Genomic DNA, 16,369 nt, shown 5'->3' on the forward strand with positions numbered 1-16,369 from the left:
TGGTTGAGTCCCCATCCCTGGAAGTATTTAAAAGACGTGTAGATGAGGCACTTAGGGACATGGTTTAGTGGGCCTGGTGGTGTTGGGTTGATGGTTGGACTCGATGATCTTAGAGGTCTTTTCCAACCTTAATGATTCTATGATTACCTAGCAACAACTAAAACATTGGTGCCTTATCAACTTTGTTCTCATCCTAAATGCAAAACACAGCACTGTACCAGCTACTAGGAAGGAAATTAACTCTATCCCTGCCGAAACCAGGACAGCCCAGTAGAGTACAGACCAATAACCCCTTCCCTTTGAACGTGATCACCCATCCAGTTTTTCATCTATCTAGTAGTCCACCCATCTAGACAGGATGTCTCAACTTGTGTATAAGGATGCTCTAGGAAACCATGTTAAAGCCTTGCTAAAACAAAAGGAGATGACATTAAAATACAGCTACCATGGTTACTAGTCCGCACCTGGCAGTCAAGCTGTACTAAAACTCAAAAGAATTAGGTCAGTGTTCTGCTCTTAGAGATCAATCAATATATCTATGTGGAAAAAAGAACACAAAGAATACCTGTGGTCAGTCAAGACAGAATATATAAGTGGAAAGAAACAAAACCATCTACTGTGTTAGAATAAGTAAATAGACAAGTAGAGAGAAAGGTGGATGAGAGGTGGACTTCTGTAGGCCAAGAACGGATGTAAACATAGCTGCAGAAGACTCAAGATGTCATCCTTAGTCAGCTTTCTGTTCTTCTATAATCTGTCACTGCCATGGGTTCCCCACAGCATTTATTATCTAACCAAAATGCATTACTTCAGTCTCCTAAAAAAAGAGAAAGTACATTATCTTAAATTTTTCAAAGGTAACCATTGGAGTATCAATGAGTAATGAGTAACCATTACTACCAGTGAGTAATGTCTTATTGCTCATTGTTTCTTTTGCAGTAGCACATAGGTTGATGCTTCATTAGTAAAGTTTCCTCCATCCTGAAAGCAGCAGAGCAGAGAAATATGACCCTCTATCAGGGACTGTTACGAACTGTTGAGTAGCTATGTTTTTATATCGCTCATATCCAAGGGAACATTAAATTTAGTTTTTAATAAACAGTTTTGTCACTCTCCAGCACTAAAATTCAGCCACCTACTAGTGTGATCACTGTGAGATTGTGGGCTATATACAAGAAGTAATAACATGGTTGAGTTGATTTTACACTTACATCAACAGAGTGCAGTGCAAAAGCGTGATAAGTAGACTTTTTATAACAAATTGCATATGTCTGATCTAAGGAATACCTAGAGGTTTCATTTGATTTTTATTGTAATAAATCAAATGAAGAAAGTGTGCTTTTTCAGTAACAAAAGCAGTTCAGAAATTTATTGCAGACTTCAGTAATTCTAGTGTTTTTCTCTGGATGTTAAGGGCAGCTTAAGTCTGGCCAATACCATAAAAATGTCTTGGGCAAAATGTGGAAAAACTAGCAGAGCTAAGCAATGCAGGTATAGTAGAAGCGAACACATTTAAAAAGCTTTTCGTGTGCCAGTAGCAGCATTCAGTATAATCCGTCAAATATAATTTGGATAGTAGTACCAGGAAACAAAGGGACAGATAATTAATTTATAGCTGTAGTTGGTGGGGGCATTAAATGTCTGTTGTGTTTTGCTAGGCCTAAAAGTATAATTTACTGTTGGAAGGGGGTTTTTAGGTTTTGTTTTGCCCTTTTTTTAGGGGGAGGGAGTTCGACAACTTTGAAGTGGAAATTTCTTTTGGCTTCATTTTAAATTGGTCTAGTCTAATTTACAGAATGCAAATTGCACACACAGTAATTTTTAGTGCCCTGTACTGTGATATATACTAGTCTCAGGTTCAGCTAGATGTATTAGTTTGTCAAGATTTTACCTTGTCTGCAAATGTAGGTTCATGAATGAAGTCCTGCATATCCTTGGGGCTAAAATAACAGATCGTCTGAAGCAGTAATGATGCAGATGGTTCTGCTGTGCTTTTAGTTGTTACAAATGTGATAAGTCCGCTAAAAACAAAATTATCCAATATCATGTCACCAGTCTTCTGGTAACTTACTGTTCCCAGGCTGCCAACAAATCCTTGAAGTCTTCCTTCAGAAATATTGCCTGCATCCTAAGCATGATACCTTGCAGCCCTGTCAGGCAAAGGCAGAATATTTTAATATGAAATGTATTATTTAGACATTAGAATTTTCATTTAGATTAATGAGGAAAAAGTCCTGCTCACAAAGGCTTCTGCTTCAGTAACTGAGGGCCAGACTAGCATAAATTTTATTTCCTAAGAGAATGGATGTGCCGCATACTATAACTTTACACAGCATAGTATCAGCTAAGGGCCCCTCACTACAAGAAGGACGTCGAGGTGCTGGAGCGTGTCCAGAGAAGGGCAACGAGGCTGGTGAGGGGTCTGGAGAACAAGTCTTATGAGGAGCGGCTGAGGGAACTGGGGTTGTTTAGCCTGGAGAAAAGGAGGCTGAGGGGAGACCTCATCGCTCTCTACAACTACCTGAAAGGAGGTTGTAGCGAGGTGGGTGTCGGTCTCTTCTCCCAAGGAGCAAGCGATAGGACGAGAGGAAATGGCCTCAAGTTGCACCAGGGGAGGTTTAGATTGGACATGAGGAAAAATGTCTTTACTGAAAGAGTAAGACGTATAGAGGCGCTTAGGGACATGGTTTAGTGGGCATGGTGGTGTTGGGTTGATGGTTGGACTTGATGATCTTAGAGGTCTCTTCCAACCTTAATGATTCTATGATTCTATGATTCTAAGTCAGAGCTTTCTGAAGGGGCAGTGCTAGATAAAGCAAGGTCAGCAGTAACAAACCATGAGTGTGTCCCAAACCATGAGAATGCATGCAGTTATGTGCATGCAGTGTTATCACCAGAGGCCTGCAAAGCCTTTCAGATGCTGTGGTCACCCATGGTAATGCATCTGTCCTAAGTGGGCAGTAGTGGAAGCAAGGACCAGAGGTGTGTAACCACAAAGGAGCAGTCATTATTGGTGTGTGACACAATCAGACAAGGCTCTCTGTCTCTGAATTAGGCTGCCAGTACTCCCCAGAATGGTGTCCTTCTGGTCACCACTGTGAAGAAAAGGAATCTGGGACTGGAAAAGTTCTGTATTGTTATATTGCTTACATTTAAAAAAAAAATCCATCACCTCTGGTTTTATCATGAAGGAGCTATGTGGAGGCCAGGTCTGTCTCAGAGCAGGGGAGGATGAAATGGAAGTGGCTCCTAGCTTTCTTCATCTCCTGACTTACCTTTAACGTGTTCAGGTAGTGGCTTGCAGAGACTTAATAGATCTACAGCAGTAGTGCAGGAAAATGGCCTACCATGGCCATACTACTTCAAGTAAACCATCTGGACAATGACAAGAGAGACCTAGAATTGCTGTCTTCATTAAACCTTCCTGGTTGAAGGCATGGGTAGGTCAGCATGGCTCAGGAATGAATACGTAGGATGCAACATATTGGCTAGCCTTGCCCATGAGAACAGCAGTATAAAATTGCTGATCTTGCTTCAGTGAACAGGAAATCTAGAAGTACACTCCCACCGCTAGTTGTAATTTACTGTAACACAAAAAAATGAGGTTCTGCTTTCCCACCATATATCTCATTGAGCTACGGTTGGACATGCGTGTGCAGTCATTGCCTCACAGTGATCAGTTGTACTAGAGAAGGAATAACTGAGCCACAGAACCTCTGTCAAGGCATGTTTTCTACAGGGTCTTTATGATCCCAGCAGGGATGTTGTCACCTAACTCCCAAAATCTTTTCTGAAAGACCACTTTTTTTTTTCTTCTTCTTCTTTCAAATAGACTTCTAGGAGGTCAGTGTGTATCTATGGGTGAAGAATGGCTGGTTGGGTTAACCCTCCTGAGACCTGAACTTACATCAAACAATTTGTTCAGTTTTCTTCAGACATGTCTGAATGGTACAAAATCTAATGCAAGTTTTAATGATTGGTGGTTTAATTCTGCAAGTGTCCCTCAATAAAGTGAGGTAGGCACTACAGCCCATTTGCGCAGGATTCGACCGTTACTTAGCTTACACGACTCAACTTGCAACAGCAAGTAATGTAAATGTTCCTTTAAAAAAATAAACAAAGTATCTCTAAATCTGTTGCCATAACTCTAAACATTGCTGCCTGGGGTGATTTATAGTAAACCAAAACTATGCTACAGTCATGGATCCCACATGCCTGGCATTTTACTGTAAGAATCGGGATTGTCCTTTTCAATCCTGATGCTTTATTCTCTTCTTGAGTTCAGATCATGTTCAGATTCATAATTATTAGAAACCGGCATCAAAACGAAAAGAATATTCAGAATAGAAGTGTACATTACACTCGGGAGATATAGTGTAAAAATCAGCATAATTGGATGGCATTGCTAATTAGGAATCGGCTTTCAGCGTCCATATGCTACAGTTAGGAGAACTCTGCGAAGACAGCACTGAAAAAGAAGAATCTACACCTTCCAGTAGTTAAATTTAAAGATGATTTTTAAATGGTAATCTGGAAGGGGAGACAGAGTAATAGGTTGTGGTCTGGAAACAGATTTGATTTAAGTTTCCAAAGCATCTGTTGCAGGAAGCGAAGCCTGGATTCTTTATATATAAATAGAGCTAAAAGCATACTGTTGATTTGATAGCGTGTAGACAGAGGAAATAATATTTGTGTAGCTTTGATGGGGAAAATCTTGTGCTTGAAAGGAATACAATTATTTTTTTACTTGAATTCCACTTGTTTCATTCTACTTTGCTAGGATATATTAATTAATTAATTAAAGAATTTTAATCACTTTTCCGATAAAAGTCCATATTTGCCTTAAATAGCTATACTATTAAAAAAGGAAAAATGTTTTTTTAAAAAAGAACAAAAGCAATGCCATTATCTACATGACACATTGCTTTCCTCTGCAGACATGCACCAGTAGAGGCTGCTGTACATCATATTAAATAAACATTTGTACATACTGATAGATTAATTTACAGGCAGGTCAGAGATGGAACTTGAAATGTAGTTGTGTGTTTAACTTACGTAAACATATAAAAATTATAAATGCAGAAACCCTAAGATTTTACAGAGAGACCATAGTCAGGGGATAGTAGCAAAGTAGCAAGCATTGCTTTTCATCATTCCGTGTTTCTAACTTCAGACAGGGCGGATAGTCATTTTTACAAATAGGCACCTGAAGGTGCTGAAGCATCAATCTTTGCTTTTTCATACCAGACTCTCACTAGTCATTAACCAACATATCACTATTTCATTAAAATGTTTATTAGGTTTTGTATTTCTGATGTCTAAAATGTCTCTGTTACATTTATGCATGGAGTGCTTTTTATCACTTTTACTAGAAGAGCAGGAATTTTCCTTAAAACCGCATGTATTATCCTTGTATTATTTGGGTTACGGTTCCAATGACTCACTCTCCTCTGCGTTCTGCTGTTGACCTGGCTCTGCAGAAATGAAGCCACTGCACTGTCAGAAACGCATGAGCACGCAGAGCTGAGCTCCCTCCACACACACGTGACACCATGGCCCCACCACCGAAGGGGCCAGGCAGGCTGGAGCCCTGTGCAAAGGGCTCCTGGGGGCAGGCAGCAATCGCCCACGGAGCCTTTGAGACTTCACAGGACCAGAGCGCCCTCACTGAGACCTAAAGCACCACTGGCAAATGGCTGAGAGTTAGGGACAACCTGAAAAACACGAGGAACTGTGTTCAGTTACTGTGTTCAGTTCAGCTACTGTGTCCAGTAGCTTCTAGGACAGCAGGACTCAAATGTAGCTGGGTGAGACAGATCAAAAAAATTCCGTGCAGTCTTTGTTTCTTCCTGCCATCCTCTTTCCGAGAGTGGTCTCTCTTTGGCAGCTGTGTGAAGAAGGAAATATTTGCTTTGGACCAGTTCAGACAGCAGGCAGGAGACGAGCATAGTTTAAAAGAAAATCAACCACAAAGAAACCAAAACATCCCAAATGGGTTGTGACCTGGGGAGTGCTGCCCTTCCTTCCTCTCCCTGCGCGATGCCACCGTGGCCTAGTCAAAAGGTGGACAGTGACGGCTACAGCCAGCCGGAGGCTGGGCGGTATTCCTGCCTGCAGCCGGGGCTGGAAGGAGCAGTGTGCCCGGGGTGTGGGGAGAAGGTGGGAGCAATGCTCCTCGGGGGAGTCTGGTGCAGACGAGGGATGCAGCAGCTGGAGGGAAGCCATGTGGAAAAGGCCACGATGACACGTGGAGTGCAGAGGCTTTGGGGGGGACTTTGTGCATGCCAGCTGGGGCCTTCTAGTCTGTGAGTTGGAGATACTCTGGCAAAATGAATAGCCGAACCAGTTTTTGTGCTGGAAAGCTGCAGGTTAGCGTGCAGAGGTCTGTAGTGGCTGAGGATGGAGATAGGTGCGTATTGTGGATAGTTGCTGTAGAAAAGAAAGTTAGCTTTGCTGTCAACTTTTTCAGTGATTTTTCCTCAGTAGTAAAGTCAGAGCAGCGCAACTGCCAGCTACATCCCCTGACGTTTGTCAGCGCTGTATGTTCTAGGAGAGGCTCGAACCATGGGCGTTTCCAGATGACTCTGATTAAAAGCCAATATATGTTATGGCTATATGCTACGTAGTCTTACCTCGGAGAGTACTTATACCTGAAGACTAGAGAGAACTGGCTGTTGGGAAAGAGCACGATTTTTTTCTTTCAGGTCCTGTGGGGGTTGGGCTGAATGAACTTAAACGGAAATTGCTGATCAGTGACACCCAGCATTACGGGGTAACAGTGCCACGTAAGTAAAAACACACTTCTATTCTCCTAATGCTATACTTGCATTATTATCCTTTATTATTGCATTACCTTAAGGCACTTTCAAATTTGGGTCTCTAAATCCATGCTTGGCATCCAAATTACTTTTCTAATTTTTAAAAGTGCTGCTGCAGTTGTATTTTAAATAGCATTGATTAAACTGATAGGACGTTTTGGCTCAGAGGCATTGCAGTAGACTTTTAGTACAAGTTTAACATGATTGATGTCAGCAAGGTTTAGTAAATGAAACTCGGCTGAAGAACACCCTGGATTTGGCTGTAAAGCAGTGAAACGTACTCTGTTACCAATGCTTGCTTTCAGCAAAATGGCCTTTATATATTAGGCTGAAAAATTAAGAATGAAGATAAGCAGTTTAATCCTGTGAATAAATTAATTAAATCCCTTTGATTACCTTTAGAAAAGTTGATTTGGGGATTTTTTTTTTCCTCTTTCCCCCTATCTGACCAAGTAGCGTAATTTGTATAACATTGAATAACATTGTTCTATATTAACTTCTACAATACTTCACTGGGTTTTCTTTAATGTGGAGGACTTGACAGTTTTAGTTAGACTTTCATTCCTTGGTTTGCTTTCTGCTTGTACCTGTGCCTCCTATTGGGATCATTTAAAAAAAAATGGGTCCAACATTCTCAAATTGGGAGATAACGTCACAAGGGTTTTGCAAGTACAGGTATTCTATAAAGTGTATATATATGAATGAATTTGCTAGGTAGAAAAATGAATACATTTGGTTTTGGTGAGTAATTTCATTTGCACATATTTGCTTCAGCTGGGTATTGAAAACAACAGAAAAAAAGCCAGATGTTCCCAAATATTTAACACATTGAAGCATATGCAATCATTTGCCCAAAAATATTTCTCTAAAAATTGCCAGTATTCATCAGGCTGCCTTCTCTCTTTTCTCTTCCAAATTTGTGGTTATAATTTAAAACAAACACGTAAAGAAATCCCTCTCCCTGAAATTCAGTAAGTCAGGACTCGGAGGGAGAACTGGGGTTCTTGTCTTGGAAATGTTTCTCTTCGTGTCAACCTAAGAGCAGCATGATATCAAATGGCATTCAGGACTGTGTTTCTGCAAGCAGGTTGTGTATGTTCCTATGTGATGGAGAATGCATGATGCTGTAACATACAACTTGTATTAAACAGGACTTTCGAACAGGTTCATTATTCGTAAGCGTCCACCCCACAAATAAGCTTCATTTATAAGCAAAACCTTTATACGTAGTACTTGAAAGTAAGAAGTGCAAATACTACAAGGCTACTGAAAGAAAAAGCAATTTGGTTTTGATCACCAGAAAAAGAAAAGCACTAAAACTTAAAATTCACACCCCTATTTTTTTATTATCATGCTTCACATACCATAGCTACAAGTGTTGTTAATGAATGTAACGTTTTATAAATCAAGTTGGTAAGCTTTGTTTCCCTTTATGGTCTTGTATGCTAATAAGTTTAGTAAGTGGCAAGGCTGGGGTAATGGTTATGGACTGCTGCTCCTTTTATTATTCAGCTGTCCTCATTTTATTGCATTTTTCCACTAGTTAATAAAAATTATAATCTGATACTTGTCCAGTAAGTTTTTTCTTGCTTTTCCTTCATGCTTTTAAACTCAATCCTGTCATGCTGTCATGTGCTTGAGTGCTGCCTACCAGATCCAGAGCAGCCTTATGTCCATGAGAAGTGAGGGAACTTGTGCAATACTGCTTAGTATTGCAATACTGCTTAGTATTGCACAAGGGTTGTGTGCTTTTCAGTGTTTCCTGAACTGGTTTGCTTTGTATTGTTTTGTGCATCTTTTCCTTTTTTTTTTTTTTTTTTTTTTTCATTTAATGAAACTGCAGACACTACCCGACCAAGGAGAAGCCAAGAAAGTGACGGTGTCGAATACACTTTCATTTCCAAGCACTTGTTTGAGACAGACGTACAGAATAACAAGTATGTTGAAGAGATTTTAACTAGAACTGCAGTTAAAACAATGGCTTTATTATAAAATGGGGCTGGTTGTAATTTTAGATAGTAAGTCAAAGTGGATATAAGTTGCAGTGATTTGAAGATGTGTTAAAATTACATTTTGATATATAAGCAGTTCAAAGCAGCTGGCAAAAACACAGAGCAAAAAAGCGGTATGTGCAAACACAAATGCTTCCATGCTTTCAAAGCTTCCAAGTAGTTTCAGTACTTCAGCTCATCAAGACGACACTGAAATTGTAGGTGTTCAGGATGGGGGAGCACTCCGGGCATCGTCTGTCATAGCAATAAAGCATTGCAGCTCTAGGAGAGGGGGTCCTGGAAGTGCTGCAAACGTGCCTGAGTCAATGTTTGCGTAGTTCTGCTCTCTTTCAGGCCAGGCACTTCCTCTGCTTTTGAATTTAGAGATCTACAGTGAAGCCCCTGCCTGTAAACCCGCCAGAAATTGAACTGAAAGGAAGACAATGGCAGCATCGTGCTCTCCAGCAGCCTGTAAAATATCGTAGCTTGAAATTCTGCCCCAGTGTTTCAGAGGGCAAAAGTGTATTAGACACAAAGCTGTGGGTTTTACTGAAACTTCAAAATGTGCTTTGCTTTTTTGGCAAATAGTGCTTGTACTTTTATAGCACATAACCAGCCGCCTTGGTTCCATTAGCACCATCGGCGCTCCTCCTCCTCTTCTGAGACAGAGAATTTGGATATTCTGTAGTGTGCAATGAAATTTCAGTAGTTTCTATTGTTTAGCTTATCCACTGTTTTATTGCATTGCATTAGTTCAGAAAAAGAGGTGATGGAAAACATTAGTGAGCTGTTGGACTACAGTACTTTTTTCTCTTTAACTGTAATACAAGCAGGTGTTACTGATTTGAAAGTGGTAAAGTAGATTTCTTAAAATTGACATGCTGAAGTACTTGACAGCATTTCCTTTACAAAATATGGTAAAACTCTCATGTAAAGTGAAATATTTTTGCTCCTGAATTAGATCTTATAAACCAAACTGATAAGCTTTTTTCTGGAGAAAAAGGAAATTATCCCAGTTGTTTTCACCTTCTGCCACAGGTTTATCGAGTACGGCGAGTATAAGAACAACTACTATGGTACAAGTTTAGATTCTGTTCGATCCGTTCTAGCTAAAAACAAAGTTTGTTTGTTGGATGTGCAGCCTCATGTAAGTAAGCATGTCTTTTGGACTCTTGTAGTTCCCCACATTGCATGTTGGGATTCCAGGAAAAAAGTTTTTTCTACAAAGCTATATTTCATTCCATACTGAATGACTGTTGAGTGGCCTTGCTGGGTACCTTTATCACAGCAAGACTCTCTGAAAGGAGGAGAGGAGGGAAGCTTCAATACATGTTGGCAAGTATTCAGCTCAGTAATTAACTGAATTGAAAGCCTGCAGCATAATACCAAAGATTTAATTACAAAATGCTCCTATATTTTCATTCATCTTTCTGCTGGTTTGGGTTAGAGGTTCTCTCTGAAACTTCAATTTCCGAATGGCTTTGAGCTCTCACATGTTTAGCCGGACCGTTTGTGCAGAGGGTTTCCATGCAGGGTGGACACGAGTCAAGGAACACACCAAACGTGATATTGGCTGGATAATGGCTAAGAACATTCCTCTCTCAACCATTTGTTCTTGCATTGACCTTGTCTTTCAGCCCCGCTGAACAGCTCCACTGGGAAACTTTATGCTACTAATAACCACAGTGCTTCCAGGAGCTGGACTAGTTTGTTTAAATCCAGCCAAAGTATTTCTTCTCCAAGGGTGGCCAGCCTGTGACTGCTGAACCCCGGCAGCTTGTGAACAGTTCCTGGGGCAGTTTCGGATGCGGGGCTGTGCCACAGGAGCAGGGCAGGGGGGCTGCGCTGCCAGAGGAGCGTCTGGGGAAGCCAGACCCCACGCCAGGGGAGGAGGGGAGCTGGGCAGGGGCTCCTGGGGCTGATATTGCCAGGCTGCTCTGGGAGACCGTTCCATGTCCAGCACGGCCCTGTTTTCCAGGGAAGCACTAAATTCTCCCGGGGACCCAGGCTTGTGAACTGTTCTGGGATCCCACTCTCCAACACAGCATTTTCCTGTGGGCCCTGGCAGTGTGAAGAGGACAGAAAGCTGCGGGCCATCCCATCCCTGCTTCACTCTGTGCGCAATCTGAATTGTAGACCTATCTCTAACTCAATACGTAGCATCACTCGACTCGCTCAGGAAGTGTGAACAGTTATATAGCGGACACACAGTATTGAAGAGAACAAATCATTGACCTGTTGTGACCGAGTGTCACAGACACCTTTTCCCGCTACTTTTCATGGGTACAGAAAGTAATATTCCTGCCAGAATGTGTTGAACTTCTCCTCCCCTCCCTCCTCCCGCTGCCAGTGGCACTGCAGTGCACAGCCCAGCCTTTGCCGGACTGATGGGGTTTACCAGCAGCCCCTGTGGAAATGGAGAGTTTTCTTACCATTCACATGAAAATTCTCCTTACATGAATCAACGCCGGTCACCAGGGTGGGATGGCAGTAAATGAAAAATAGCCTTCTAGAAGTGCTTTATGGGTTTATTTTGGTTAGTGGAGAGTTTCTTTTATTACGGTAAATTCCATTGTGCGAAATAAACTAATTAATTAAAACCTTTCCTCTTCCCAGACAGTGAAACACTTACGGACATATGAATTTAAACCATTTGTTATATTTATAAAGCCTCCGTCACTTGACCGTTTGAGAGAGACCAGAAAAAATGCCAAGATTATTTCAAGTAAAGATGATAAGGGAACTGCAAAACCCTTTACAGTAAGTATATTTAGACATGGTAAAACATGGGAACTTGTTAAGAGTTTTGTTGTAGTGGTTCACCTTGAAAATAAAGGTGATCACTGGATCTCATCAACAGTACTTGTCAGGGCTTACACATAGTATCTTGTTGTTTCCCAGCCTCTCTCACATCACAGATTTACTGTGGTGTTTTCATTGTTTGATATGCTCACAGGTATTTACGTTTCCGTGGTCCTCTGATTTTGTGTCATTGAAGAGCCCCCACAATGCAAGTATATTTTCATGAGAAATAATGCTGTGGATTTCCTTTAAAAAGTTTGCATCTGGGCTTAGATGTTTCTATTCAAGTACAAGAATCTCCATGTTTTATCAAGTGTATTATTGGGTCTAAATTTGGAGGAAAGCTCAAATATAAAGCATCAATTAAAATAGTAAATGCTACTTTAATAAAAAGCCCATATTTGTGGATAAGAGAAACAATTTTTTTAAATGTTACAGGGAAATGAACACTGTAAGAAAGGAGAAAAATCTAAGCAAGTAACAAATGCTACTTTTTGTCAATAATCAGAAAAAAATATTACTCAGATTACCCAACAGTAACTTATTTACTTCCTTGAAATATAATGAAATCATATTTTAATTGAAGCTAAAGCAAAGCTGATTATCGTTAGAATTGTTATCTACATTTATGGTGTGTATCACTTTCCCTCATTCAGATGTTATTTAGGATTTTTTAGATTTTGTTTCAAACTGAGTCACGGATATAGTTACAGACTGTATCTGTGTAGAACATGCATTTGAAATAGTTTGGCAATAATGCGCTATAAGAATATGTTCTATGATATATAAAATATAAGAGGAGTTCATTCTTAAGAGCAACCTTCAGGACATTGCTTAGTTAGGACGGGTTTAATCTCTGAGTTATGTAAACAATTAAATTCCTACGATTTGTTCCCTCCCCAAACATGAAGAGAAATCCACTGAGCCGGGTCGAACCAGGCATAGGAAGACAGCTCCTACCAAGCTCTTAAAAGAATAAAGGCTGCACTGTAATATATCGCATGCTAATAGCAAGCTGAGGCTTCGATAATGAAACTTTAAATGCATCATCAAAGTAAACAGCTAGAAACGTTTTCCACTGGCACTGCTAACAGAAAATGTCTCTGTAATTACCATGCAGTGACTAATCGTGTCACTGCAAGGGGAGAGATGAAAGAATTGCCTGTTGAGCAAAGTCTATTCGTGAGAATGCTCTCTGAGATCACCTGTAATGGTAATTTCTATATTTTTTTTTTAAATTAAAAGTACAGTTTCCATCTCCTGATGAGATGAGAAATAAGTGAGTAGCTTTGCATTTACCACAGAATGAGTTTACGTGATGTTGCTATGGACTGACTATGCCTTGCACTGATCTTACTAGGAAGAAGATTTTCAAGAAATGATTAAATCTTCCCACGTGATGGAGAGCCAGTACGGCCACCTTTTCGATAAGGTGATAGTCAACGATGACCTCGCTACCGCTTACAGTGAGCTTAAAACAACTTTTGACAGGTTGGAGACTGAGACCTTCTGGGTTCCCGTCAGCTGGCTACATTCATAATAACGTTTTAAATAGACAAAACATCTGCTGTTGTCTCAGCATCTGAATATGGGGCACGGTTAGGCGTTACTTGATGGCCATTTTCTTGGTAGGAGGGCTTTCTAACTCTACCTGAGCAGCAGGTACACTCTTCATGCACTTGGAACTGGTCTTGTTTTCCTGTGTCTTCAATCCTCCTGCCCACAATTTTGGGGCGGAACAGTCAGATTAAACCGAAGTCTTACTATGCTCCATAAAGTGAGCGAATACTAGTGTAACAAAACTGCCAAACACCTCTGTATCATCATCTGTGTATTTCCAAGGTAAGCTTTTTTAATGGAGAGTTTGCAGAAGATACTAATTAATACTGGAGATCAGCACTTTGGTGGCTTTAAGCGTAACTGCTCCCATAAAGAGCCCATCAGCACTTGGAACTTATTACCCCTTAAGTGCTTGAGAGAACTGAAACAGGCAAAAGCGACCAACATTTTTATGAGGAAGACATTGTAGTTTTAATTACATATCAAGATAAGTGTTTTTACTTTTCTAGATGTGAACCTTGTCTTATATGTACAGAGTGATTTTAGTATTCCTTTGCACTTACATAGTCATGGAAAAAAAGATGTATTCAGTGGCTTAATTGTGAAGTACTCTGCTGTGAGCATGCATGGATTGAAAATATTTTCACGCATGCTTTGTGGCGCAACAAAGAAAACTCACGGGAATATTTATTTAAATAGGGAAAAATGTGAGTTACTATGTTACTATGTATATAACTTCAAAGTCTTTGGGATTAATCTTCTGTAAAATCAGTGGCAAAGTGATATGAATAGCAACAAAGTAGAGAGTAAATTTCAAACATTTTTGGCATCCTTTAGAACAATTTTACCCATCAGAAATTTTCAAACAACTAGTGAGGAAACCTTGGAGATCTGGGAAGCAGTTGCAAGAGATTAATTCTTTTTATTGTTCAGTATGTAGTGATGCTTTTTAGTAGTGTAACAGATACTTTGTCTCCACTCAAAAATAAATTAATGCTGTAGACTTCGCTGTAAAAAACATCCTTGTCACTGGTCAGACACAGTTGGAAACCTCATTTTAAAATTTGTTGTGGCAGTGTAAGCAAATGTATATTAGATGATGTATTTTTAATATAGATAACTTGGTATTTTTCTTTATTTACTACTGATATGCAGGAAATGAGTACAGCTGTAAAGACCAAGTAACACCTGTGTGTTGTGTTGTGAACATGTCTTGTGAGTACAGCATGTGTATAGGAACTTGCTGACTTCAGATCATCACATCTGTGGCATTCAAACAGGAAACCGGTATTTCGTGTTAATCTGTAAAGAGAATATAGCTGTCTTGTTTAAAGAAAAAAGAATTTAGTGAAACTTTATATATTTATGAAGGGGTTGAAAAGGGATGTTAGGTTTTTAAATTTCTTGTCAAGGTGATCATTTACTAAGCAGATTACTAAGTCTGTAATTTGAAACACTGTCTCTGTAAATGGAGCTCAACATTCCATGTAAATATTTTATTTCAGTTCATATGCTGATAAAGCCATCAGATTTTGCAGTTTTATTCTAAATGCATATTTAATGTGTGGGTCATTGCATTTGGCTTAGAGTCGTATAAAATAAATGAAATGCAAGCAACAACAGCAAAATCCTTAGGAGTCTGGAAATGTTTATGCAAGAGTTACAGATGTACTGAATCCCAGTACGGATACACGCTCTGCCTGTATAGCTATAATGTCACTTTTGTCAAATTTCACCGTTTTCCTGGTGGACTTAAACTTTTTTGTAACATAAATAGAAATTTGTTGATTAAATTAATGTCACGGAGATTATGATAGTTGAGAAAAACGTTTTCTATTTTTTTTAATTACTGAAAATCAAACTATTTTTCAGAGGATCTGGAATTCAGCGGGTCTGTTCGCCTTTGCCTGCGAGACGCCGAGTGCCCTCGCCATCTCTTGCAACCAACCCAAACTTGAGAGGGCTCTCGGCATCTCTCAGGATCTGGCCGTTTCCAACAAGAGGGGCTTTAGTTCTTACTGAAACACTCTTAACACTGCTTCTAACCTGGGCTGTCTCAGAACATTAGTGTACAATAACGCTCACGTAAGGGACCTGCTTTTCTCTTCAAGAAAGAGATGCTAGAATAATCTGCAGACTCCCTGTTAGAAGCAGTTCTGGCTGTCCTGCAGGCTGTTTTTCTTGTCCTTTTGAAATTAATTTAATTCCCATTCCTGGGTCGGTGTGGTCTAGGAGGACCTTCTACAACAGGTTTGCTGTAGAGAGACACTGACCCTCTGATCCTCAGCACAGCCCTGGCTGGAGTTTCCTAGACGGATGGCTGCCTGCCCCGTCTCCAAGCCAGGAGCTAATTCCTGAATTGTAACACCTGCAAAAGAAAGGGAATCACAAAAACATATATCCAACCAACAGAGTAAAATGTGCACAGTCTCTTTCAGGAGTGAGAAATAGTTTTAATTAAACTACTAGATTGCTCTTGAAAATCAACATTATTGCAGTGTTAGCTTAAAAAAAAACAACCAAAACCAACCAAACAAACAAAAAAACCAAACGAAAATTGAAGCCACTGGCCTCCATGAGGCAGGCAGAGATGATCGTAGGTCAAGGCAGAAAAAATGTCTGAGCCCAACAGTTTCAACAGGACAGGAGCCTGCTTATCGTGATGGACACTGAGCCCATGTGCTGAATTGTTCTGGGATACCAAGGGGGGGCGGGTATTGTTCCTTTGACTCCTAAGAATTTGGGAACGAAGATGACTAAACATGTTTCCAATATTCCACATATTCAAGTTGCGCTGTGTGGGTTTTTAGAGAAGTGTATGTTTTGACAGTCAAGTCCAGATGTTTTTATTGTGTTTTAGCTGTTTGCCATAGTCAAACAAATGGTAGTATTTTTTAATATTGTACCAAGCTCTATACTTGAATTTGCCATCAGGTCCTTGGTTGATGTCTTACCTGAAATCTGATCTTACCTTCTTATGCAAAACAATAAATTATTGATATATCACTGAAGGTGGTTTTTTTCTTTATTTTAAATTGCACCACAACATAGAGGCTTAATGACTTTAAAAGGTAAAATGCCTAAGTAGTAAGTTATTTCATAGGTCTCTCTATTAACTGTAATGCTCCAATTATCTTTAAATGGAAAAATAAAGCAACCTAGAACAAGGACTAAAATTCTTAATTTTTCATTTTTGTT

The 16,369-nt window shown here is 39.9% G+C and overlaps 1 protein-coding gene across 2 annotated transcripts in view; it reads left to right on the top strand.

Moving 5' to 3' along the window:
* MPP7 (membrane palmitoylated protein 7) overlaps nt 1-15,696 on the top strand; it is a 117,948-nt gene extending 102,252 nt beyond the window's left edge. For both annotated transcript variants that reach the window (XM_019471007.1, XM_009275195.2), the window contains 5 exons: nt 6,705-6,785; nt 8,662-8,755; nt 9,848-9,956; nt 11,426-11,569; nt 12,972-15,696. In XM_019471007.1, the coding sequence (XP_019326552.1) occupies nt 6,705-6,785; nt 8,662-8,755; nt 9,848-9,956; nt 11,426-11,569; nt 12,972-13,151 (608 nt within the window). In that variant the 3' untranslated portion in view covers nt 13,152-15,696. The remainder of the gene's footprint in view (nt 1-6,704; nt 6,786-8,661; nt 8,756-9,847; nt 9,957-11,425; nt 11,570-12,971) is intronic.
* The last annotated feature ends 673 nt before the right edge of the window (nt 15,697-16,369 follow it).

This window comes from Aptenodytes forsteri, unplaced genomic scaffold (assembly GCF_000699145.1).
Source record: "Aptenodytes forsteri isolate BGI_AS27 unplaced genomic scaffold, ASM69914v1 Scaffold336, whole genome shotgun sequence".
Taxonomy (NCBI): domain Eukaryota; kingdom Metazoa; phylum Chordata; class Aves; order Sphenisciformes; family Spheniscidae; genus Aptenodytes; species Aptenodytes forsteri.